Source organism: Natator depressus, chromosome 4 (genome assembly GCF_965152275.1).
Source record: "Natator depressus isolate rNatDep1 chromosome 4, rNatDep2.hap1, whole genome shotgun sequence".
Classification (NCBI taxonomy): Eukaryota; Metazoa; Chordata; order Testudines; family Cheloniidae; genus Natator; species Natator depressus.
The window spans coordinates 108427153-108454061 of NC_134237.1; the positions used below are offsets into that span (position 1 = coordinate 108427153).

The following is a 26909-nucleotide window of genomic DNA, read 5'->3' on the forward strand; positions in this document are numbered from 1 at the left end:
TGCATAACTACTTCCTATGCTGTCTTGTCTCAGGCCATACCGTAAAACAGCATTCTGTTTCTTCTGTGCCATACACCTTCACTTCCCTTGTCCACTTTCAAATTTACTTATTTAAAAAAAAACACAACAACCCCAAAAACCAAACCAACCAAACAAAAACCCTTTTCCCCTCAGGTCTCCTTGCTGATCAAAATGCAGGCTTCCTGTGCTTAACACTAACTCTGTATTGTATTAGTCTGATAAAGACTGCATGGCTGTGGGGCAAGACCTTTGTCTCGGTTGTTGCGTGCACACAGTACTCTATTAAATTAGAATACGTAGCAAGTAACACACTAGACTGGTGTTGGGTTTTACTTTGTTTCTCCCCAAATATTCTTTGCAATGACAGATGTTTAATTAAAGGCCGTTAAACAATTTAACTCCTCAGAAGAACACAAAGAAGAGCTATTAATGAAGTAAATATCTGTTTAATTTACAAACATCAGTAGTATTACTGATATCAGTCCAAATAAGACAAAGCACACTGCATTACACATGTACGTCTAACTTTTTCTGTAAAAAAAAATAAAAAATAATAATAAAAAAAAAATTGAAAAAACATCTGCATTTTTTACAGGGTATCCTGGGATTTACTGAAAGAAGAATACAACCCACTATGAATCATTACCAGTTCTACATTGTCATTTAGCAGCAACATAGTAACATGGGGAACATTAGGGCAATAAAGTAGTTTTATTATTTGGAAAAAGTCACAGTCCGTGATAGTACAGCCTTTTTTCTTTCTTTCTTTTTTTTAAAAAGGTAAAGAGGATCCAGGAGGAATATTAATTTGTAAAGGGTCTACTTTCTAGTGTCATTTTCTACACACCATTTTATTTTCTGTAAGTACTGTATATATAGGGAAAATTCACTTCTATACATTTGCCATCTAGCGTAAAGACATTTTCTCTCATACGTTACAAGTTCTCAGGAGGTGTCCTGACTGTCTGCTGTACATGAAAACTGCAGACTATTATCACTTTCCGTTTCAGACACCTAGTGGTGAGATGCTAACACAAAACAAAACCAAAAACAAAACAGAAAAAACCAGACCAAACACATTTACCCCAAGATGACATGCTATGTTAGTTCTATTGCAAAAAATCCTGATTTTTAAGTCCTTCTTTTTTTTTTAAACAAAATACAAAAATATCAGGACAAATATAAATTAATATATATTAAAGCATTGAAAAACAGTAAAAGGGATGCCTAAAAAGGTTAAGTACAATGTACTTTGATACAATAAATATTTCTCAATGAAACCGAATACTGTATAGAGCTGTTTAGAACTCAGAGAAACAAAAATCCATATTATTACTAATTTATCCATCAATAATCTATTTTTATCATCCCCTTAACATTTATATTACAAAAAATTAATACTGGAAAAGGGTAGATAAACACTTTTTGTATGCTTCTTTTGCTAACATGCTGATATAAAAGTACACATTGTCAGGAGATTTCATGATTCTCACATTTTAACCTCTCCCATCCACTAAACGGGCACCCCCCCCTTCTGCAGATGCTTAATAATTATGCCACACAAAATGCATCACATACATTTGTTAAACCAATATAATATGATTCCCTTCACCCACAACTCTTCCTCATCTATAAGTAAGTAATTGGCATGGTCTGTCAACATAGTAAAATATAGTGATATGAAAGTGAAAAAACAAGCCTCATGTTCTGGTCAATTTTTCATCAATGAGCTGTAGGTTGAAAGTCATAGGTGTATAATATCAGTTTATCTTCAGCATGTTATAAAGAAGAATCCATGTTAAAAGCAGTTACGTTTCCCATCACTGTTGCAATGTTAAAGGGTCTTTTTTTTTCTTCAAAGCTCCTCTCGGTTACGAAAAGTCTCAATTCAAGCACTTGAATCTTTTTGCAAATGAAGAAAAAGTCTTTATTCTCTTAATAAAAATAAGTCTGTTCTGTATTTTACAATATATTTCAAATATTTTCACTATGAAGCATTAATTAGTCCGACATGGTCAATAAGTATACAACATTTTCAAAACACAAGTGTGACAGGGACACATTTAGGAGGGGCACTTTGTACAGCCACACTTCACCACCTTCTCAACCTCATCCACAAATGAGGACCCATCAGTGCATTCAAAAGAATATTTCCGTCTCTTGCTCCTTAGTGGTCCGCAGCACTGCCCACTTGAACATCCTCCTTTACATTCTAGTCTCGATACCTTCTTGGTCGTCTGGCACGCGGCATACCCTTGCTGCTTTTGGTAGTAATCTCTGATTCGTTCCCCTCGACAAGAGATTTCTGTGAAAAACAAAAACCAAAACCAAAATAATGTATGATTTAAAGATGCAAGTCACAGAATGGTTTATAATACACAGTTTAGCTAGGAAGATGCCATGCTTCTAAATACAATTGCTATTTTAGAGTTTGACTTTCATTATAGATTAGAAACTAATGATTTCACTTGCATTATTTTCTTAATGCTGAATTTTACCTTCTTTGTGCCCTCTATTTTCAGTAACATTTATACTGTGTATATATAAACCATAAATAAAATGTTAGCACAATTACAAGAAAATTGGAAGATAAAATCTTTATTACACAAATGCACATCTTTTGTTCTTACATTGCTTGCAGCTTGTTCTGTTTAGCACAGGGAAATGTTTCATAGAGCATGCAATTTAATTTATTAGCTCTGGAGTCTAATATTATTCAGTCTATTATTTAATACAGGCTATACACATTCCACTAACTTCATAAATTACTGAGGTATAAAACCATCTAAAAATGTGACATCTGTTAAAAGTTCTACCAGTCTATTCTAGTCACACTGTTGCACAATACAAAATAAATAAATGCCAGCTGGGGTAAGAGAAAAAAGGGGGGTAGAAAGGAAGTGCTTTGACAGACAAAGGAAAAAAGAAAAAGGTAGGGGAGAAAGTGATCCTGTTTTTATCCATCTCACCTGCATAATTCGCTGTGATATATCAGTTGAAGCTGAGAGGTCAAAAGTAGAGTTTGTGATAAAACTAGGAGCAGAATCATTGGATTTGGCTTCTCAGTTGCAGAAGACAGAGAAACAATAAATACAGAAAGATACAGCAGGTAAAAGGTAATAGTTATATATAGCAAAAATGTGCTTCTCAATCAAAGCAAAAAGAGAAATGTTTTCACAGCAAAACATGATGAAAAAATGGGAAAATTTGTTAGATTTTTCTCTCACTGAGACAAGCCCTTTACGATGTATTTAAAAAAAAAGCAACACAAATGTGTATTGTGAAAAAAAATTGGCAATGTTTTGATTGTTCATGTTCTAACACCAAATAATGATAGCATGCTGAATTATTTACCTTTATCACAGCTATCCCCAGTGTATCCGCTGCTGCATTCGCAATATGGTTTCCCAAGGCCGGAAAGCCTGCATTTTCCATGTTTACACCTGATGGACTGGCAGGGGTTAAACAACTCTTCCTCTTCATCACAGAGGACTCCCCCATGTCCCTGCAGGCATTTACAACTGTATGAAAATGCATTGATTGGCAAGCAGGTACCATGTACACATCTACAGGGGAAACAAGCCCAAGAGAATAAAAAGAAATTATTCATCAAAGTTTAGGCTGAGCAACATTAACTACAAATACTTTGGATTGTACTCAAAAAGCAATTGCTTAGAGACTTTTTTTTTTAAATGCACTTTTTCGGTGAGAAGCAATTAAGTGGTTTATACAGTTTTTTTTTAATAATTGGTATGAAAATTTACAGAGAATACGCTGCAGTATAGGGTCCTATTCTGTTATTGCCAGAAAACAGCCACTGTAGATGTGTTATGGAAGTCTTGTACAGGTCACAATTAAATAAATCCAGCATTCCTCATGCACCCACACATTTAATGAGAGTTGGGCGTGCAAAGAATGCAAGATCTGACCCCAAATGAACAAACTCCTTAGAATTAAACTTGAACAGTGAAAAGAAAATGTTACTTACCTGTAATTTTCCTCCTTGAAAGTATCATTTCACAAGATTCTCATGCCTGAGGTTTTGGGCTCCCAGCACAACACAGGACAGTATCTCCCTAGCTCAAAGGTTTTTGGCCCTCTAAAGGCGTGGCAGCCTGGTGGCTGTGCACAATGCCTGCCTCCCCCCCAAATCCAGTAATCATTCATCACTTACTATTATTCCTTCTGGTTACATAACCTTTCAGCCAGTTCCTGATTGCATGAGAAGCCAGTGATGCTTTTTCCACTGGGATCTCAACATCCACTGAGATTGCATCTTATAAAGACATGACACAGGTACTATGATTACTGTTTTGGCCATGAGACCCGACATTTGTAACATGGTTAAACTGTCCCCTCCTGGCTCTCATAAACCCCTTCCAATGTACTGCATCCTGTCCTGGGGCTTAAAGACTGCCTTGAGCTGCATCTACCAGGTTGCCAGGTATATTGCTGGAGCACAGAGCCAATCACATTCCTCTAAAAGAAGTATGCTGTTTCCCAGAAGGACAATTTTTAATTTTATTTCATCTAACACAGACTGAAATCCAGGGGGAATTAATTCTTTTTAAGAATCAGGAATTATCTGATTGCCACCTCTTGACTTGATGGCACAGGGTCAATGGCTTTCTTCCGAGGAGGAATTTTATTTCCTGTAACATTCTTCTTGATACACTAGTTTCCTGGACATATATTTGTTTCTCGGGGAACAATGTGAGTGAAGATTCCTGGATGGAGATCAAACCAATCTCAACAGCCCAACTCAGAATCACTCTGATGTTTCTCCTTCCTGTCTCCAGCCTTATCACGGGAAACCAAATTATGCTCATCTCCACATTGTACCTTTGGTCCCACATGAGTGATTCAGCATGGTGTACTTAAAGGCATGGTAGGAAAGTCAATGCTGCTGGATAAGTCATTGACACCATTTGTACCATGGCTGAGCCTGCTTTCTGCAATCCACTGCAGGCTGTGCTGAAATGAACTGCATATAGCACAGCTCTCTGCCTGTATTCAACCCTGAGAGTTTCAACACCAGTACAAACAAGACTCCCAGGGTGCCAAGACCTCTGACCTGCCTCAGCACTGGGCCTGCTGCTTGTTATTCCTGAACCTGTATGATTGGAGCCAGGGCCGGCCCACAACATTTTGGCACCTGAGGTGGGGAGCTTGAATGACGCCCCCCATGTCCCCTCGCTTGGACCAAAACTTTGAAAGATCTCAATTCTGCCTTCTTCCTGTTTTACTCCTCTCATGGTACTCCTCTGCTACCTACCCCAATAAAGAAGAACTAACAACTTAAAATGCCTTGTTCAAAAATTTTAAGTAACACTTAACTTTCAAACGCCTGAACAGCAAATGTAACTTTTCTTGTCTCCATCGTAAACACTGGCATTTTTATCTGTTTGAATAATCAAAGTGGTGCTTTCCGTGCCTTCTTGGTTGCAAAGATTTGAACTGTTTCCTGAAGGTCCACAGTCTGGGCCAGCTCATGCTCTATTGAGATGGTTGCAAGGCCGACCGGCCTCTCCTGTGTCATTGTGGAGCATAGATGTGTTTTTATTAACTTCAGCTTGGAGAAGCTGCGTTCTCCACTGGCAACTGTTACAGGAAGTGTTAGAAGTATGCGCAGAGCAACAAAAGCATTTGGAAAGAGGGTGGTCATCTTATTTGTGCACTATATTCCAGAACAGCCTTTGGAGTTGATCCTGCTGAAATGTACCTTGAAAGGGCTTTCAGTTCATCACCTAAATCACTCGCATCAATATCGCGCACGTCATCATGTGTCAACACTGTCTCTAGTGCCCTGCCTTGCTGGTGTAGGTCTTCTTCAGGTATAGTGAGGAGTTTTGGAATATCATACAACATCCCAAATACACTGCTGTGTTCCTTGAGCTGCATGAAACATTCTTCAACTGACTGTATTGGACAATCTAGCACCTGGTTAACAAATTCAACTTTGAATTGTTGTTTGGGGTCTCTTATGGAATTATCCTGTGTCTTGTAATCAAAATGTCTTCTTCTTCAGTGACTCTTGTATTCTTGAATGGGTGGGGAAATAGCTTCAGTGTGAAGTTCCTCTGACAACTTCTGTGCACTCTTCAGAATGTTTTGAAATCCCTCATCTGACCGGTAAGACTGTAGGTATGACTTTGCTTTGTCTAGTTGTTCCATTGCTCCAGATATATCAAGGTCAACACCTTGGAGTCTCTTGCTTACAACATTTATTTCAAACAGTATGTCATGCCACAACACTAAGCCACACAGAAATTTGAAGTTATGTATGTTTCTGGTGATTCCATTTCCCTCTGCCACTGTTCTCCAACGAACAGTTCCTGTCATAGCATTATCCTCTATAATGGCAACTATGGCATCATCTATCTTCCCAGTTTGGTATTTGATAGGCTTTACCACCTCCACTCAACTTTCCCATCGTGTGGCACTCAGTGGTTTCAGTGTCAGAGAGGATGTTGCTTCAAAATTTGCCATCAGTGAGTTGATGCAGAGAAAAATACACAGATGTTCTGAATTACATTAAAAAATTCAGCAGCCTCACTAGAAACTGATGCTGCATCACTGACCACCAAGTTCAATGAATGAGAACTGCATGGGACAAAAAAAGCTTGAGGGCTTAACTCTCGTATCCGTGTCTGCACTCCTCCGTTCTTTCCTCTCATGTTAGCAGCATTATCGTAGCCCTGACCTCTCATGTCAGCTATTGCAATTCCTGTATCTTCCAGCTTTTTAAGAAGCACGTTTGTCATACCATCCTGTAGTATCATCAATGTCAATACATTCTAGAAAATGCTCTGTGACAGTCACCATTGCAGGGACATTTTCACTAGGTTCTTTTGTTGTTACAAAATGCACCATTAAAGTCATTTGTTCTGTATGGCTGATGTCAGGCGTGCAGTGCAGAATAACAGAGTAATATCTTGTTGACCTCAGATCTGCCACAATCTTCTGTTTGACTTTTGTTGCCAGTAACTGTATGATCTCATTTTGAATTGTTTTTCCAAGGTAGCGGTGTGTGTACATTTCTTGGCTGGTGACTCTTCTTTGATGCTCCTGGAGTACAGCCATCAGCTCCACAATTTTAAGGAAGTTTCCATTGTTTGGCACATACAGCTGATCTGAAGTACCACGCAGTGCTAGGTTTTGGGTAGCAAGCATTCTCACAATGGCAATGAGCCTTTTCAGAACATTTTGCCAGTAAAGAGACTCTGATGCAATCTTCTCTTGATGCTGATCATCTATGGTGGCCTTTAACCTTAGTCTCATCTCAAGCTCTTTCCACCTATGGAATGCTCTCTGGTGATTTGCTGCCTTCTCATGACATGCCAGATTTCTTGCCAGATTTTTCCAGTCCTTTGTTCCTGTAGAACCCAATGTGGCTGAAACATTAGACTGGAAGAGTTTGCAAGAAAAACAGTATGCAGCATTCTGGGTTTTTGAGTACATAAGCCATGGCCTCTCCACTTTGTCACCCTTGGGGATTTCACACCAGTAATGTGTTGGATGAAAACTTCTATTTTCATTGTCTTTGGGGAACATGAAGTTTTTCATTTGCTGTGGCCCATGCAGTACAAGGAAGTCTTAAGGCTCAAGTGGGTCCACAATCCTGGATTATGTAGACGTAAGGAACTAAACTCAGCAGCAGCTGTTTCTTGCGCCTCCACCACACTCTTCTCTGATCTACACTTTTCTTCAGGAATGTGCATGGTTACATCCATTTGAGAGGGAGATATGGATGCTGCAGTAGCTGCCAGCTCACCTGCACTCTAACTGGAAGATCAGGCATCTCCTCACCACTCACATCCTCACTGGGGCCGGAAGGCTCACCGTGAACATTTGTGTCTATGTATCTCAGGAGAACTTCTTCCTGCTTAGATAGAAAAGCTTCCTTTGCTTTCTTTCTTTTTCTGAATGCTACCCCAGAGGAGCGTTTTCTTCTTTCACTCATGGCTGCTGTTCTGTGCCAGCTACAGTGGCTCTCAACACTCAGTTGAAGGGGACAAATAAGCAGGCCAGTAGCAGGGCCTAAGTAAGGGAAGATATCAGCGTCTTAAGGGCCTAACTGGGTCCTTCAGTTGACTGCCTGTTCTCCTCAAGTGGGTTCAGGGAAGCTCCCTGAGAAGCTGGTGTTAATGAGTCCAGGTTCCTGGGGGTTCTAGAGAGGTACATAAGAGGCTCCTCCTCCTCTCTCCCTGCAGCTCCTGCTGCTTTCTGTTATTCCCTCTCACCGTTTCTCCTGCCTGCCTGTTATGTCTCTTGTGCCCTCCTTCCTCCAGCACAGCACTCCACCATCTCTGTGCATCTAGAGCAGAGAGAATACATATGCACCAACAGCAAACATAATTTTCTACACTCTGGGTCCTAGTGGCGCCCCCCCAACAGTCTGGCACCTGAGGCGGCCGCCTCAGTTTGCCTCATGGTAAGGCCAGCCCTGATTGGAGCATTTCAGTCCCCTAGCCTCAGGTCATTTCCAAATGCTGCATGTGTTTAGAGTGTGATATCCAGAAGTTTCCAGGCTGAGCACAGGGTCCAGGGTTTCAGCAGTGTCCCAAGGCTGCTGGCTCTCATGTGGCACTCTCTGCATTTAGTCCTCTGGTTGAAGCAACTCATTATCCAAGGAACAGCCAGAGCTTAGTACATCCAATCTGTGATGTTGTGCTGAGGGTGTCAAAGGCCTGATATGCTCTGAAGAGGTTGTGTTTGACGACAATACAAATTGCATCAAGCCAACTAGTAATGAGGATGTGCTAGATTTAGAAGGTAGTTGGATCTGTGCCAATGCCAAGTCTTGAATTCAACAGATCCTTTGAAGAACTCCAGGCCAAACTGGAGTAAAAGAAACATCAAGTCAAGTGCAGTGTTTTGGTCCTTATCTTCAAGGTGCTCAATGGCCAGGACCCAACATATCTAAAATACTGCCAAAAGCTCCAGAATGAGCACGCTGGTGAACAACTGTATCTTTCAGGCACGATGGAACTTTCTACCATAAGAGTAAAGATCATCTGGGAAGGAGTCAGACTTTCTTTGGGGCTGGCCAGACACTGTACAATGAACTATCACAGGAACTAAGGACCATCACCATCTTCCATTCCAAGTGCAAGGTGAATGTCTTCAGCCTGGCCTTCTCCAGTATGAACACACAGAGGAGTGTACATTCAAAGAACATGACATAAAAGTACATGAAAACTTAAAAAACAAAACAGAACACTATGTAGGTTGTCCCCGTGGGGACACAATGAAAGAAAGAGCAAACCACTCATGACAGATTTTAGTCATGTCACTTAATGCACTACCAGAAGGTGCTGAGACATTCCAGTGACGAAAGTGGTAATAGAAACCCATATAGAACAGAATAGAATTCTTTCAGAGGTGCCTCTAATAGGATCTTTAGTGCTCCTCACACAAAATCTGATGGATGACATTTCCATGTTATATTTGACTTCCAAAGCACAAAATGCAGCAGACTTGCTCATTTGTGATCGACATCTGGCAGCTGCATCTGCTTCTGGAAGCCACTGTGTCTTCCTTTCTTTCTCCTCCTAAGATGCAAAGAAAAGGATTATCCTGGAAAAGAAACCCTGTGAATAAAAAACCAGAAACTTGGTACTACACTAAGTGCTGAAATGCTTCAAAACTGGTGTGGCTTTGGGAGTAGAGTTATAAACTTCAGAGTACTGAAACATTCTGAAGCCAGTGCAAACAAACTGTGCTGAAATAATTAAGCCAAAACCTCAAAGTTGTCAATAGTATCAACACAGAATATGCCAAAAAGGACACTTAAAATCACTCTGCCCAGGACCTGAAAAACAACAACTCAACCGAATCTGAGCAAAACACAAAGTTAATCCACTGGACATCAAAGGAACATGGTGGTTTTAGGTCATGTAGGCTGGATTACTGAAAAACAAGCAGACAAGACAAACAAATAAGCCCCATGTTTTGGAGCTAATTGCAACAATGAGAGATCAATGATAACAGTTCCAAAAGTCCAACTGCAGCTCTCACAGGGAGTTGCTAGCTGAATTATGGTCAAGCAAGTTGTACGGGGAGAGGTAACAGCAAACTGTGATACACAGAATCATAGACTATCAGGATTGGAAGGGACCTCAGGAGGTCATCTCGTCCAACCCCCCCCTGCTCAAAGCAGGACCAATCCTCAATTTTTGCCCCAGAACCCTAAATGGCCCCTGCAAGGATTGAACTCACAATCCTGGGTTAGCAGACCAATTCTCAAACCACTGAGCTACCCCTCCCCTGCATGACCAGTAGGTGATTAAAAAGCTTTGTGTTAGTGGAGTCCCTGACCTGGCTTGTGCTGGGTGCCCATGACCCAACAATGAGAACCTTGTGAGAATGCAATCTATATCAATGCATCTATCTAGAAAAATATTAAACAGGAATATGCAGTTAAAATGGTTTAGCCAAAATATATTAAAACAACATTACAACGCAGGAGTTACTAACATCACTGATTATGGACTTAACACAGAAGCTAGCCTGTGCATTGGGAAAAATATCTACCAGCTGAGTCATGTGACAATATGGAAGTATAAAAAATAGCTATGATTAGTGTATTTACTCCTTGCTGGGAAACTGTTTATAAAATGAAATACATTTTTCTGAAATACTCTAACAAAATTATGAATACAGAAATGGATGTGTTTTCATTTGTAAAGCCCCCTGATTATTTCTTATGCCAATCCTCATGTCTTATGTGGATAGTCATATCCACAATGTAATTCACACTGTAGAAGCTGTGCACAAGTACCTAGGTACCATCTATTATGGCCTTTGGTGGGGCTTAAGAAGTAGAGGTACAGAAACTTTGTCACACCATCTGCACTGGGAAGTTTCACTCATTAAGAATATTTTTAAAAAAATGAATTGGCATACCCAGGCTATTCCACAAATACTACAGAATGCTGTCACATAAGGTAGCAGCTGAAGTTTCTGAGTACTCTTCAAGTTCAACCAGCAAAAGACTACACTGCTGTGAGCCAACCTCAGAGTAACTTTTAATTCTACATGTACAGTATCTTGGTATCTTGCTGAAAAAATTTGAACTTTAAATTGAATGTACATAACAGGACAGTCATATTAATATTAGAACATTAAATTATAGCTCTGTCTTGAGGAAGGACATACTTATTTCCAAGACAAGGGTCATTGGTCTGCTGATCACACAGCGGTCCAGTCCATCCTCCTTCACACTCGCAGGTAAAGCCTGACTGGCTCGTAGCATGGCAGGTTCCATGCACACACACTTTCTTGTGACAGGGCTCACAACCAGGAAGAATTCCCACTTGCAGTGGCACATTTCTAAAGTCCTGCAGTTCACTGTTGATGTACAGATTACGGATGCAGCCATGGAAGCTGGTGCCATTCTGGCCTGGGGACTGGCGTAGTGCTGCAACATTGTTTTTCACAGGCATGCCTAGAAAATGAACATCATCAACTCATGACTACATTGTTTGGTAGGAATAGTTTTGTATTCTTTTTTACTGTTGTTTTTATTTATTAATTTAAAAAACTGTTCCCAAATAACCATTCATATCTATGGAACACACAATTATCAGAGATGGGCTCAATATCTGGATCTAGATGTGGTTTAAGTATGGTTCAGTTTAGGCAACAAGAAGACATATTGCGCTTGTGATATTTCATCCACGTAAGGTGAAAATTTCACAAGATCAGCGTATCTGGCAACATTTCTACCATCCCGAACTGAAGAGTTCAGAAGCATGCAAACTAAAACCAGAAAATAGGCCTTTCTCGGTTCTGGATCACACCCAAGGTCTCCACTGTAGAGATGGATACAGATTCAGTGATTCAAATAGGAACCTCACAGAACTGAAAAGTGTAGGTCTGAAGTTCTGGTTTTGACTCATTTCTAGTAGGTACAGATGACACTGTTTTCTAAGCCTTTATTTTCATTCACAAATCATTTTAAAAATACAGTTTGGGTTGAAATTTAGCATATGGGATCTGATTTTCAGAGATGCTAAGCATCCACAACTCCAGTTGAAGTCCCTGGGAGTTGTGGAAGCTCAACACTTTTGAAAATCAGGCCCACACTTCTTGCGTGTGAAATTTTGTGTGCGAAAATTTCACAAAAAGTTCAGCTGTCCTGATAGGTGCAAATTCACATACCACAGATTATTTTCACAACTGTAAATTCTATTACAATCTACAATTGTTACAGAGGCCACTTGGGGGAGTGAGGTAGGGTAGATATATGTACTGCAATTAAATATATCCTTAAAAATTTTTGGACTTTAATTCAACACTGTGTTCTTGCATATTGGTCTAATAATTGTTTCATGAATGCTTAATACTTCCTGGGATGAATAAATTACAGGAGTCACAGTGTACTCCAAATAAAAGTGGAACTTCTAGATACTTGAAAATAAATGATCCCATTGGTTTGAATAGGACTGATCTGGTATAAAATTAAAAGCAAGGCAGTTTTAAGTCTGATTAGTGCAACAGAGTGGGAATGAGGCCCCGTCAGGATTCCCTAGGCATCCCTAACTCAGACTGCACATTGACTACCCTCCCTTGAGAGCACCTGCCCTCCAGTTTCTTAGCCATGTGGGTAGGGAGAAGAAAATAACACTAATTGCTTTGACATGCTCTGCACAGCCACCCCTTACAAAAAAGGAACAAAAAAAAAACTATATGAAACAAAGACACCAACGCAACATTGCGATGTAAGAGTCAGGGATTTCTGAATGAAGGTTCCCACAGCAACTGGGAAGAGAGCAAATGTGCATTACAATAACTGAAATAATATCAGGCAAATATTACAATGTAAGTCAACTCAAAGAAATGTTTCTCTAAAATCAGAGATGCACACATGTAGCCCAGTGAAAGACTCGCCTACCACATAGGCAAATGTGGGCAGAGGAACAGTTGCTGTGGAAACCTTCATTCTGAAATTACTGATCTTTGTGTGTTTAAGAATTCATCCATTATGATGAATTAATATTTTTTGGCGCTGTCGATTAATGGCAGTTAACTCACGCAATTAACTAAAAAAAAATTAACTGCAATTAAAAAAATTAATCACGATTAATCACACAGTTAAACAATAGAATACCAATTGAAATATATTAAATATTTTTGTATGTTTTACTACATTTTCAATTATGTTGATTTCTATTACAGCACAGACTACAAAGTGTACAGTTCTCACTTTATATTATTATTTTTATTACAAATATTTGCACTGTAAAAATGATAAACAAAAGAAATACTATTTTTCAATTACCTCATACAAGTACTATAGTGCAATCTCTAACATGAAAGTGTAACTTACAAATGTAGATTTTTTTTTGTTCCATAACTGCACTCAAAAGCAAAACAATGTAAGCCTTTAGAGCCTACAAGTCCACTCAGTCCTACTTCTTGTTCAGCCAATTGCTAAGACAAACAAGTTTGTTTACATTTACGGGAGATACTGCTGACTGCTTCTTATTTACAATGTCATCTGAAAGTGAGAACAGGCGTTCACATAGCACTTTTGTAGCTGGCGTTGCAAGATATTTATGTGCCAGATATGCTAAACATTCATATGTCCCTTCATGCTTCGGCCACCATTCCAGAGGACATGCTTCCATGCTGATGATGCTCGTTAAAAAAAAAAAAGTGTTAATTAAATTTGTGACTGAACTCCTTGGGGGAGAATTGTATGTCTCCTGTTCTGTTTTACCCACATTCCATGCCATGTATTCCAAGTGATAGCAGTCTTGGATGATGATCCAGCACATGTTCATTTTAAGAACACTTTCACAGCAGATTTGACAAAACGCAAAGAGGGTAGCAATATGAGACTTCTAAGGATAGATACAGCACTCAACCCAAAATTTAAGAATCTGAAGTGCCTTCCAAAATCTGAGAGGGATGAGGTGTGGAGAATGTTTTCAGATGTCTTAAAAGAGCAACACTTCGATGCAGAAACTACAGAACCCGAACCACCAAAAAAGAAAATCAACATTCTGCTGGTGGCATCTGACTCAGATGATGAAGAGAAACATGCATAAGTCTACGCTGCTTTGGATCATTATCGAGCCGTCATCAGCCTGGACTCACGTCTTCTGGAATGGTGGTTGAAGCATGAAAGGACATATGAATCTTTAGTGCATCTGGCACGTAAATATCTTGTGATGTTGGCTACAATAGTGCCCTGCGAAAGCCTGTTCTCACTTTCAGGTGACATTGTAAACAAGAAGAGGGCAGCATTATCTCCTGCAAATTGTAACCAAATTTGTTTGTCTGAGTGATTGGCTGAAGTAAGACTAAGTGGACTTGTAGGATCTAAAGATTTACATTGTTTTGTTTTTGAGTGCAGTTATGTAACAAAAAAAAATCTACATCTGTAAGTTCAACTTTCATGATAAAGAGATTGCACTACAGTACTTGTTTTAGGTTGTAATAAAAATAAATATAAAATGAGCACTGTACACTTTGTATTCTGTGTTCTAATTGAAATCAATATATTTGAAAATGTAGAAAGGTAAAAGAACATAGCTCTAAGAATATCTAGCTTATGTTGTTTTGGCCTCTGCAGGAGAATCATGAGGTTTAGGAAAAAATACTGGTAAGTGTATACATTGATTTATATGAAAACTTGAAACCACTTTCAGTAAAAATTTTTGATGTGGTCTGAGAATAACCTTGTCTTTATGAAAAATGATGTAAGGGAGTCTTGCCATCAAAGCCTGAATTTCCCAGAGAGTGGAGGTAATGGCTACCAAAAATATAAGTTTAGCAGAAGTGATAGAGAGAATGTGATGACATAGGATCAAAGGGAGGGTTCATCAAAGACAGGAGAACTACATTCAAGTCACAGGTAGGAAACAACACCTTAACTTGTGGAAATGCATGAATTAGGCCCTTTAAAAATTTAGATATCATTTGCCAACACCAGATGGAGCACTAGGCCTTGGTTCAGCAAAATGATGTCTGAGAAGTTCAGAAGTCAAAGAGATGGTCTGATGGATAGATGCATCAGGTCAGAATACCAGAATTGATGCAACTGTGCTGGAGCTACCATTGTCACCTGGTCCTTGTCCTGATACAGCTTTTTGAAGACTCTGGGAATTAGCAGAGTGGATGGAAAGGCATAAAACAGGTTCTTTCCCACGGAATCAGAAATGCATCTGCCATAGATCCTGGTCTTACTGCTTCCCAGGAATGCCTTCCAGGTTAGCAGAGTGGCCCTCAGCTCTGTAACATTTATTTGCAACTGAAACACTGCTCAGGACCACATACCCTGAATCTGAGGAAAGCCCAAATAAGCACCTCCACGTAGGGTTGATGCATCCACCACCAGAATCTTTGAAGGTGGCGGTGGATCAAACAGAATACACTGGCATACATTGTGAGTGTCTGTCCACCAAAGCAGAGATGACAGTATTTTCAAAAGAACATCTACCAGTAAGTCCATGCTGCATTTGATTGGCTGATAAATCAAGCCCTGAAAGGGCCAGAGGCTCATCTTTCACATGGAATCATGTATGTCCATGCTGCCATATGATCCAGTAAATTTAGGAGACCTTTCATTGACATTCTTGGATGAGACAATGTATGAAATGAGGTAATTCAGCACTTACTTTTTTTTTTTGAGAAAGATACACTCTTGCCAATCTGGAGTACAGCATTGCTCCAATAAATTCTATGGACTGAACAGGGGTGAGAGTGGACTTCTCTCACTTGATCTGGAGGCCCAGTTTGGAAAACAGCTGTAGAACGGTGTGATGATCTGCTGCGATGACTGACCTCAAATCAGCCAAGATACAGATTCACATAAAATCATAGAAATGTAGGGCTAGAAGGGCCCTGAAGAGGTCAGCTAATCCATCCCCTGCGCTGAGGCAAGTATCCCTGGACCATCCCTGACAAATGTTTATCTAACCTGTTCTTGAAAACCTCCATTGAAAGGGATTCCATGACCTTGGACATACATGATTCCATGTGCAACAGGGTAACCTGTTCTACTGCTTAATTATATGTATAGTTAAAAAGTTTTTCCTACTATCTAACCTAAATCTCCCTTACTGCAGATTAACCCTATTACTTCTTCTCCTACCATTGGTGGGCATAGGGAACAATTGATCATCATCCTCTTTATAACAACCTGCTACATATTTGAAGACTGTTTTCATCATATCCCCTTAGTCTTCTCTTCCCTAGACTTAACATGCCTAGTTTTTTCAATCTTACTTTATACACCACGTTTTCTAAACCTCTTATTAGTTTTATTGCTCTCCTCTGGACTCTTTCCAATTTATTCACATCTTTCTTAAAGTGTGGTACCTAAAACTGAATACAGTACTCCAGCTGAGGCCTCATGAGTGCTGAGTAGAGCAGAACGATTTCTTACCGGGTCTTACATACAACATCTAGTGAAGGGGACACTGCTTCTGGATAGATGGTTAGGTCTGAAGGAGATTTAAAAGCAGCCATGACAGACATAGGAGGCAGTACCGATGACAATGGTACCATGACTAATGGTACTGATGTGGGAGTCTTAGCAGAATTTTTTTTATCATAATGCAATACCGATGAATCTGCGGCAACCAGTATCGATACCAACATGGTGCTCAGAAAACAGTGGTAGTCACCTGAGGTAGAGGGGGTAGAACTGCTGTAGAGGAACACAATCCCACGATCTCTGATGACTCACAGTACCAATGTGATTTTGAAGGCGTTAATTTAGGCACTATGACTGTTAGCTTTCCTCTTGGCTAGTACTGGGGATGATGACCACAGATTTTTGCTCCTTCCTATATCTTGGGCAGCAGGAGGGCCTCTGACTTACCCAAAGAGGATTAAGGAGAAGGATCAGAAGGCCTAACCCCTGGAATGATGTCTTGTAGCCACAGCACTTGCTGAACCTGCTTTTGAAGCAGGAGGACAGTTTCTGAAGAGGGACCTCAGAGTGAGAGACATGTCTTATTGAATTTTCCATCACAAAGAATTTCAAGTGAGTGCCATGAGCTTTCTGTGTACATTTAGAAAAATAATTACAAACAGCACACTTGTTTGGGATATGAGACTCCCCTAAAGAAAAACAGGCATTTCCTATGTGCATCACTGGCAGGCACAGCTGTCTTGCAGGCAGGGCAAATTTTAAAGCCTGGAGGCCTATTGGACCTACTTCTCGGTATTGAAGTGAGACTCAGAAGAAAAAGGAAAAAGTCCTTTAAAACAAAAGCCAACAGACTTAAATTAAACTTACAGAAACTACAAGAAGACTAAATTAACTAAGTAATTGTAAACTCTGATCCTATCTCAGAGCTGTAAGGAAGCAAGACAACACTCTGGCTCTAACTCGCTGTCATGGGTGGTGAAGAGGAACAATGGCATTGGGAGTGCTCTGCCTTTTGGTGTAGGGGCATATGGGTGTCCATGGCACATGAGCAGCCCAAAGGACACTGTTGGTTTAAAGATTCTGGGCTCGTGCGCATGGGGCACACATACCGACAGTGAGTTCCGTGAGGACAAACACTCAAAAAAACCCCACAATTTCAGTTATTTTCACAAGAGTCTGTGTCCATTTAAAAAATATTTCTTATTGAAAAAAGTACTAACATAGTATGTACAGTGTGAAAGCAAGAACCGTCACAACCTTTTTTTACTATGTAAGTCCCCCACCTGTTCCTCCTGCCTTTTGCCTAACGTCTTCTCTCCCTGTGTCATAGCTCTTATTTAACCTAAATTGTAAGCGCCTCAGGGCAGAAACGGAGGGTGTGATTTTTTCATTGCCTTGCATCTTGCCATCATTTACACGTATGTATATTTACAGTGTGAAGTGAATGTGAAACACCACTGAAACAGAATGATAGCATAAATGACTATTCAAGGTGCTAAGGAGTCAAAAACAGGCCCCTGTGGCTTGTCTATGAAATGCTATGCATTTTCCAGTCCTGTTTAAAACTAAATAGTAATAGGAAAAGCATAATTATAAAATATTGCACTGTGGATCACATGCTTACTTTCGGAAAACAACAGTTATGAGCTACCAAGAACTCTCTGGTCCTTCAGCTACACTCCTCCTAGAGCAATCGAGTATTTACTTTTAGATTATTATGTAGGATCATCTACTACTGAATTTGAGTCATCTACTACTATAGTTAACAATGAGACTATTTCAGCATTAATTGCCCTGAGAGTCATCTTTCGGAATTAACCCAGTGAAGTGGCCCTTTACTATGCTTCTGTCAATGCATATTTCCAGAGTACATTTGCTATAACATCTCTAATAAAAAACAATAAGTTCCCCTACCTCCTACATAAAGCGGGGAGTCAACATTCAGAGTTGATTGCTTAGACAAGTTGGTAATGATCTTGGGGCTTCCTCCATCAACAGACAAAGATAGAATCTGATCCATGGCTAGCAGCTCCACTATGTGGAAATTCCCATCATTTATTGTCTCAACGCTGCAACAAACAAAAAAAAAAGTTTTAAAACATTTGAATCTTGGTTAGAATTTCCTTGACCTTCTGTCCTGTAAACAGTATATAGCTTCAGAGCAAAACTTCCCCAGGAATGTAATCTTCTAACAACTAGATTTTAAGTGAAGATGTGAAGTCATGCTTATTAACAGATAATAAATTGTATTACTATTTCTATAGCATTGTAGTATTGCTACTAGTATATTTTACATATTAATGGCACCTTTCAGTCTGAAGTATTCCCAAAAGAGTTTACTAACTATATACATATAACTTCAACCAGACACAATGTGCCACAGGATCATGCAAAGTGAACATCACTATTATTTTAAAATCTTAATTGAAAAAACAAAACAAAATGAAACTCCAGTGATGAAAACAGTACTCCATTTATTTATCTTGAACGAGTTAAGAGCTGAGTTGACACCAGTGAGATTTGAACCTATTGTTCCAGAGAATCGGGGCTGTGTCTACACTTAGGATTTACAGACATACTCCCATCACTGGGGCTACAGGTGTACCTGGAGCGTGGGGCATGATTTCCAGCTCAAGTAGACATACTCACGCTAGCATGCTACAATAGCAGTGTAGCTGCAGCAGTACTGTCAGCTGTAGCAACATGGGCTAGCTTCCCCAAGTACATACTCATAGGGTTTGGCTGGTTTGTAGTCAGGGGGGCTAGTCTGTGTTGACACTTGCCAGTGTCCATAGTATAGTTGCTATGCTACTATTTTTAGTGTGCTAGCTTGATGAGGGCTAGTGTGAGTATCTGCTTGACATGGGAATCGCAGCCCCAGCTCCAACTGTAGATGCAGCCTTTCACAGCTCCGTTTCTCCTAGCAATAGAGTAAGTGCTATGGTAGACTAGGCATGGATATATTTATGCATTTTTCCTCTACCTAACACAGTGACATGGTGGTAAAAAAGTGTTTGCGCATGTCTGTATCATGCCTTTTTTCCTTGCTAGCATGGCGAGAGAATGTCTGACATTTCTCAGTGTAGACAAGGCCTTCCCATTTCAACCCTGAGGTTTAGATGTCTACAATGGAATAAGCACTTTCTGGCAGGTGGAGGAGAGACGGCTGAGCTACATATGAAAAAGTAAAATGACAGTGCTCTAGATTCCCACATGGCAAGGTCTAATGTTCTGACCAGTGCACGTATATATCAGGTAAGATGTGCACAATAATACTACTTTTCTTCATATATATATATATATATATATATAACTTGAGGTTTTCAATCTGACTGACAGAAAGAAGACTAAAAATATCACAGCTCTATGTGCAGAGATAAGAAATGCAGCACTAACTTTCATTTAACATATTTTGATGTTTTCAGGAACAAGATGGTGCCAGGTTGAACAATGCACATCACTATTTGCTGGAGATAACCAAGAGAAAGCAATAATATTGTGCACATCTTACTTCTTGGGAAGTTGATAAAGACATGTAATTTAAGAACGTATCAACCCTGCATGAAGTACAGATCAAAACGATGAATGTAACACTGAATACAAGTCTTCATAGCAAGCAATTATATATGTAAGGATATATAAAACAGAATATTTAAAGTGAAAAGCCCTTTCCTAAGAATGAATACCAACAAGATCTGGATTAAACTTCTATTTACTGGTGAAAACCTACTGCAGAAAGCAGGAGAGGTCACTCACCTTGTGCAGTAACTGTAGTTCTTTAAGATGTGTACCATTATGGGTGCTCCACGTCAGGTGCTTTGCCCACCAGGCAACTTCAATCGGAGATTTTAGGTAGCACTGCCTGTTCAGCCCACGCATGCATCCTACACAGCCTTGTGCTCCGCACCGAGGCTATACAGAGCTGCAAGGGCAAACCACCCTCGGTTCCTTCTCTTTTGCAAAGCTCCGTAGTGGAAACTCCAAAGCAGAGGGGAAGGAGGGCAGGTAGTGGACCACACATGGAGACACACATCTCGAAGAACTACAATTACTGTACAGGGTGAGTAACCTCTTCTTTTTCTTCTTCTTCTTCTCCTTCTTCTTCTTCGAGTAGCGTCCCTAGGGGTACTCCACTTCGGGTGACTACCAAGCAGTACTCACTGAGGGAGGGAGAAACTCTGGAATTGAGTCCAAACTGAATGTACTATAGTATAGCCAAACACAGCATCTGAAGCTGAGTTGTGGATTACAGCATAATGTTTCAAAAGAATGTGTCTGGAGGTCCAAGTTGCAGCTCTATAGATCTCAGCAATGGGAACATTCTTAAGACCACAGAAGTAGAAAGGGATCTCGTTGAATGGGCTAGGATCCTAGAAGGTGGTTGAAGATTATTAGATTGAGAACAAGAGATAATGCATCCAGATATCCATCTAGAGAGTCTTGATTGGAAATTAAGGATCCCTTAGACCTGTCAGCAAGAGACACAAACAACCTGGAAGATTTTCTAAATGGTTTAGTCCTGTTCAGGTAAAAGGCTAATGCCCTCTTGACATCGAGTGTATGCAGTACCACATCCTCCCTTAGTCCAGTGTGGTTTAGGGAAGAAAACTGGAAGATGGTCTGGTTAATATGGAACTTAGATGACACCTTCGGTAAGAATCTGGGGTGTGGCTGTAGTGTAACCTTATCCTTGAAGAATACTGTGAAGTGGTGATATACCTTTAGAGCCCCTATTTCTCCAACTCAGATGTATTGGTTACCATGAAGGGCATTTTCATTGATAAGTTAAGCATAGAAAAGGTTGCCATTGGCTCAAAGGGAGGTTTCATAGGCATCTAAGCAGCAAATTAAGGTCCTAAATCTGGGTAAGATGTTTAACTAGTGGGAAGAGCTTCCTCAAACCCTTGTGAAACCTTACCATCACTGGATCTGCAAAAGCTGAGAAACCTTCCACCCAGGGAATGAAAGGTTGTAATGGCGAGCAATTGTACACTCAAAGAACGTGAAGACAGCCACATCATCTTTAATTCAAGAAAGGTGTCTTAGACCGCACCAGTGTCTGAATCTTGTCCATTGCTGTAGATAAGCATTACAGGTAGATCACTTCCTACCCTTTTCACTTCTTCAGAACAGGGTGTTTTTAACCCCACAAACCATCAATAAGTCATGCTTTGAGGCAAAGAACTCGGAGGCTGGGGTAAAGAATATGTCTGGCATCCTGAGAGAGAAGATGAGGGATAGCCTGGAGGGTGATTAGTTGCCAAGTGGATGAGGTAAGGAAACCATGCTTGTAGCAGGTATGTCTGAAACACCAGCGTAACTCTGGCCTTGTCTTATCTTATTTTGATCAACACCTTTAACATTAGAGGTAGTGTGGAAAATGCATATAACAGACCTCATATCCAATGAAGGAGAAAGGCATCTCCCAGTGAGTGGTGACCTAGTCCCCGTCTCAAACAAATGGGAACACTTCCTGTTCTTAGCAGTGGGAAAGAGGTCTACCTGCAGAATGCCCCAACATTCTAACAGCATTTTGGACTGTATAAGTAGGGGCATTGCCAGCAGATCGAGGGATGTGATTGTTTCCCTCTATTTGACACTGGTGAGGCCTCATCTGGAGTACTGTGTCTAGTTTTGGGCCCCACTCTACAAGAAGGATGTGAAAAAATTGGAAAGCGTCCAGCGGAGGGCAACAAAAATGATTAGGGGACTGGAACACATGACTTATGAGGAGAGGCTGAGGGAACTGGGATTGTTTAGTCTGCGGAAGAGAAGAATGAGGGGGGATTTGACAGCTGCTTTCAACTACCTGAAAGGGAGTTCCAAAGAGGATGGTTCTAGACTATTCTCAGTGGTAGCAGATGACAGAACAAGGAGTAATGGTCTCTAGCTGCAGTGGGAGAGGTTTAGGTTGGACATTAGGAAAAACTTTTTCACTAGGAGGGTGGTGAAGCACTGGAATGCGTTACCTAGGGAGGTGGTGGAATCTCCTTCCTTAGAGGTTTTTAAGGTCAGGCTTGATAACGCCCTGGCTGGGATGATTTAGTTGGGGATTAGGTCCTGCTTTGAGCAAGGGGTTGGACTAGATGACCTCCTGAGGTCCCTTCCAACCCTGATATTCTATGAACACTGAAATATGCAATGGAGAATAAGGAGATCTATTTCTCATTCATAATCCTGAGAGGAATGTCTGCTGCGGGCATCTGCAGTTGTATTGAACAATCAGAAGGTATGCTGCTGAGATGTGGGTTTGGTTGAGTATGTACCAATTCCAAAGTCTCACTGCTCCAGTGCAGAGGGAGGGTCATCTCACTCCCCCTTCTTGGTTGATATAAAACATTCATGTCATATTGTCTGTTATGATCTTTACATATTTGCCTGTGATCAATGACAGAAAATAGAGAGTCATTCCTGATTGCCCTTAGTTCCATTAAGTTGATGTGTAGAGGGGTCTTACGAGATGACCACCTGCCCCGAGCAGTGTGTGTCAAGACGTGCTCCCCAAGCACAGAGATACATGTGTTGCTATTACAACTGTCAGGGCAGTTGCGTAAAGGATGCTCCTGTGCAAATGTTGTCAGGGTCTTTCCACCAATTGAGATTAGTCTGTTCAAGCTGTGTTTGCTCAGAGAATAAAGAGTTCAGAGTGACCCCTGCAGGCACTGCAAGTGTAACATTGCCTGGCTTATTACAAAAGTACCAGCTGCTACATGCCCCAACAATTGGAGACTGATGTAGGTTTTTGACTGATGTTTGGAGCCTGACTTGAATTGTGGTGACTAAATTCAATAGGGTTATAAACCTGTGCTTTGGGAGGCAGGCTCTGGCTGTTATCGCACTGAGGTAAGCTCCTGTGAACTCCAATCTTTGCAATGGGGTCAAAGTGGACTTTTGAATATTTAACTGAAGTCCCAGTTTGAGACCTTACAAGGTCTTGTAAGAACGCCCCTTCAGCAGAATGCCCCAGTTGTTGAGATATGGGAATATTAGAATTATTTTTCTGTGAAGTTAAGTTGCCACCACTGACAAAGACCTTCGAAAACACTCTGAGAACAGAAGAAAGAACGAATGGGAACACACTGTATTGAAAGCGGTCTTGTCTTAGAGTGAAATATAGGAATTTTCTGTTAGAAGAGTGAATTGCTATATGAAAATATGCATCTTTAGGTTGAGAGCTACCCGCGACCCTAGTTATGTAGCCAAGATGCACAGTGAGGTGGGCCCCTGACTCCCAGTATCCACTTCCAGCTAGGACTCTTGGCCCTGATTCATCCAGGCTTCCCCAGCCATGCCCCAGCTCCACCCTGTCTGTCCCTCCTCCAAATCAGGCCAGCTCTCCAAGCCTACACAGGGGTGATGTGCATCTTAGCTATTTATTTTCTGGATTTCAGATGTTTACATTTCTGTTACTTTCATTCCCACCTCAGATCCCAACTCACATGGAAGGGCAGGGAAAAGGGGTCAGATTCCCCAAGTGGAGCAGGTCCCCCTGGTTTCCAGAACACACATCAGGCAGGGAGAAGGGCTCAGACCCTTCTAGAAGGGTAGGGCTCCCCCATATCCCAGCACACAGACAGAAGGGGAGAATTCAGTGCTGACAGTTCCCCCGCATCCCTAAACCCCCATCTTCCCGTGCTACTCCTCACATTCTCCAACCGTTCCTGTTTTATCCCCTCCCCCCATACCTGAACTCCCTCCCCTACCACCTATTCCCATTTATCTTCCCCATTATACACCCATCCCTTGCTGCCTACACAAATCCCCCTCCCCCATTACTACCTACGCTTGCATCCCAATCACCCCTTCCCTCCCAGTGGGCATTCACAGTTGTGATAAGGAGGATAGGGAGAAGGACTCAAGCCCACCCAGAACAGCAAGCTCTTTGAATCTGGCTCTCGTGGTGGGGCGGGGGGAGAAGGGGCTGACTGCCATAGATGGACAGGGAGCCTGGCAAACACAGGAAGTCAAGGAGCGGGGCTCAGACACCCCTGGAGGGCAGTGATACCCAGACTACTGTTCACATGAGGAGGTAAGAAGAGGGGATCAGACCAGGCAAACCCCCTTCAGAACCTGGCTACCATAAGGAGGGCGGGGTCACACCCCTGTAGGTGTGTTGCGAGCTCCCAGATCATGGCACACACATGGGAGAGGAATGTGGGGCTCACAGGCATCTTGCCCCTATTCTCCTCCAGTCCCCCTGTCACTCAGCCCTGTATCCCCTTTTCCAGTGCCCCACCCTCTCCACTCCCACTCCCCATAGTCTCCATCCTGTCCCCATCACCCGATTCCCTAACCCTCTCCCCCATATTCCTTCATCACTCTCCCCTCCCAGAAAGCATTTGCTGTGTAGTTTATTTTCTTTTTTAAAAATGGTTTCAGCACCTTCTGAATGTTCTGCTGTACTCAGATTACATTTCCCCAAACTAAACATCCTCTTTTGATAGAGGTAGAGTGGAGCAACGGGCCTGTTTTTTTTACTTAGATTTCTGTCGTAGGTGCCTGGGGTGGTGCTTGGATTAGATTACCATGATATATCTTCAGCACCACCCAGGTACTGTGATGTATAGGTAGTTTTCCAGATAGTTAGCCTCTCTCTCTCTCTGTGCACATACTTGACGTACCTAATTGAAGAAGCAAACCCTTTTTCAAATAGCATTTTAATTTGATTTCCCCCCACACAGCTGGTGGGCACGATGCACTCTGTCAGGGTAACCCTTGAGAATCTGAGTCCCTAGTGCTATGATCTGAGCTCTGGTTTGAACACTATCTGTGAGCAAAAAAAGGTCACCGGAATCTATTAGCTTTAAGAAAAGCTGTTTTTTTCCAAGTGCTATATCTTGACCCTTGGGAAATGGTGCCAAATGTGGATCACTAGCAGAACCCTGAACCTTCAAAAGGCACAGCAAATGTCAATCTGATTAACTGTACGGGTTTTAAAGCACTTAGAAGAGATGAGCTTTCAACAGAATGCTAATTTCCTCCCAAGCCTTCTCCTCTACAGTCAACAACCCCTTCACCCCTTACCATATGTAAATCCCTTCAAAAATTCACTTCTCCCATCTCAGCTATTAGAAGTGAGAGGGAAGGAAGATTAACATCACCAGCACCATCAAAAAAATATATCAAGATGCTTTCATGCTTTGCTGAGCAACCCCATTATCTTACTGCCCTTGTCCTCCTTCTCTCCTCCCCCTTCTTCACTGTCTGTCTGTGATCTTCACATATCATGTAATTCAGAATGTATACTCTTTGAGGAGAGATTTGTGTTCTGTGAGGTAACAACGGTGCTGTAAAAATATTTTATTTTGATGGAACAGTCACACAAGTTATTTTTTATTATTATTATTATTAATGTTACAATGTTTCATTTAAATTGCTGCAATTCAATCTGAGATCTTTTGAGTAATGGTTCTTCAAAGCATCTCTCCTCTCTCTCAGGCTATGTCTATACTTACAGCGGCGTGTAGAGTACAGACACTGCATGCCAGGCTAGTACAAGTATAACTAGCAGTATAGATGGTGAGCAGAGTGCCCTACATTTCTGAACCCGCAGGGTATACACTCTACATGGCTCTCTACATGCCCAAGCAATAACTCCCACGTTAGCAGTGTAGTGTCCTGGTGCTGGAACCTTGCCTGGCTCCCTCCCTCCTACCAGAGCTTTTTCTTGCCATAGTGAAAGCGCAGAGCTGTCCCTTGGGTAAGGCGAATCGGGGCAACTGCTCCAGGCCCTGCGCTTTGGGGGGCCCCATGGCCAGTGTGATTGGCCGGTGCGGTCAGTCCCGGAAGAGACAAGTCTGTCACTTCCAGCTGAGGCCCCGCACCTCCCCAGGAACGGCCGTGGTGAAAGTTCCCGCAGCAGGGAGCTGTGAGAGCCTTTCCCCACTCCCTTCCCCCCACCAGAGCTTTTCCTCACCACAGTGAAAGGCTATGTCAGTGCAGAGCTACCAGAGCCTTTCCCAATGGTGTGAAGTTATGTAAGAAATCCCTGTATTCTGCACACCACTGAAAGGGTAGACAGAGCCTGTAAGACTGAAATGCACAGGTAAAATAAGATAGTGCAAGAAATACTGCATAAAATGTACAGAATAGATGACAGGATATACATTTTTAATATGGAAAGAGCTACAGGCGATGGCTTAAAGGGTTTAAGCAAGTCGGAATGCAAATAACTGGAAATGAAATACAGCCTGGGTTGTTGATTGCTTTCAAAGGTAGCTGGTAAGCCCAATAAATATAAATTGAAGAAAAACAATCCCTGTTAATTCCCATTCCTACCCATGCAAGGACCTAATCTCAGTTTCTTTTCAACATTATTCCAGATAAAAGGATTATCATCTTATTTTGAACCGTAGATTCACAGGGAAACAAGGAATTTGTTGCATCCAATTCTAACAATCATGTTTTTAAAACCTACCTTGATTCTTTTATAAATGTAAGTCCTATTTTTATTCAATTTAGTTAAATGCACACATTTGAAATATGAAATATTACTCCC

At 41.2% G+C, this 26909-nt stretch overlaps 1 protein-coding gene across 7 annotated transcripts in view; it reads right to left on the bottom strand.

The window, feature by feature from the left end:
- Positions 1-483: 483 nt before the first annotated feature.
- SLIT2 (slit guidance ligand 2) overlaps positions 484-26909 on the bottom strand; it is a 419356-nt gene continuing 392930 nt past the window's right edge. The window contains exons 34-38 of one of the 7 annotated variants that reach the window (XM_074951615.1): positions 18326-18480; positions 11182-11470; positions 3376-3526; positions 2991-3022; positions 2078-2326 (exon numbers count right to left, since the gene is read on the bottom strand). In XM_074951615.1, the coding sequence (XP_074807716.1) occupies positions 2227-2326; positions 2991-3022; positions 3376-3526; positions 11182-11470; positions 18326-18480 (727 nt within the window). In that variant the 3' untranslated portion in view covers positions 2078-2226. Of the gene's footprint in view, positions 2327-2990; positions 3080-3375; positions 3588-11181; positions 11471-18325; positions 18481-26909 lie in introns of all 7 variants that reach the window. The other 6 variants (XM_074951612.1, XM_074951613.1, XM_074951611.1 and 3 more) reach the window with 6 other exon arrangements.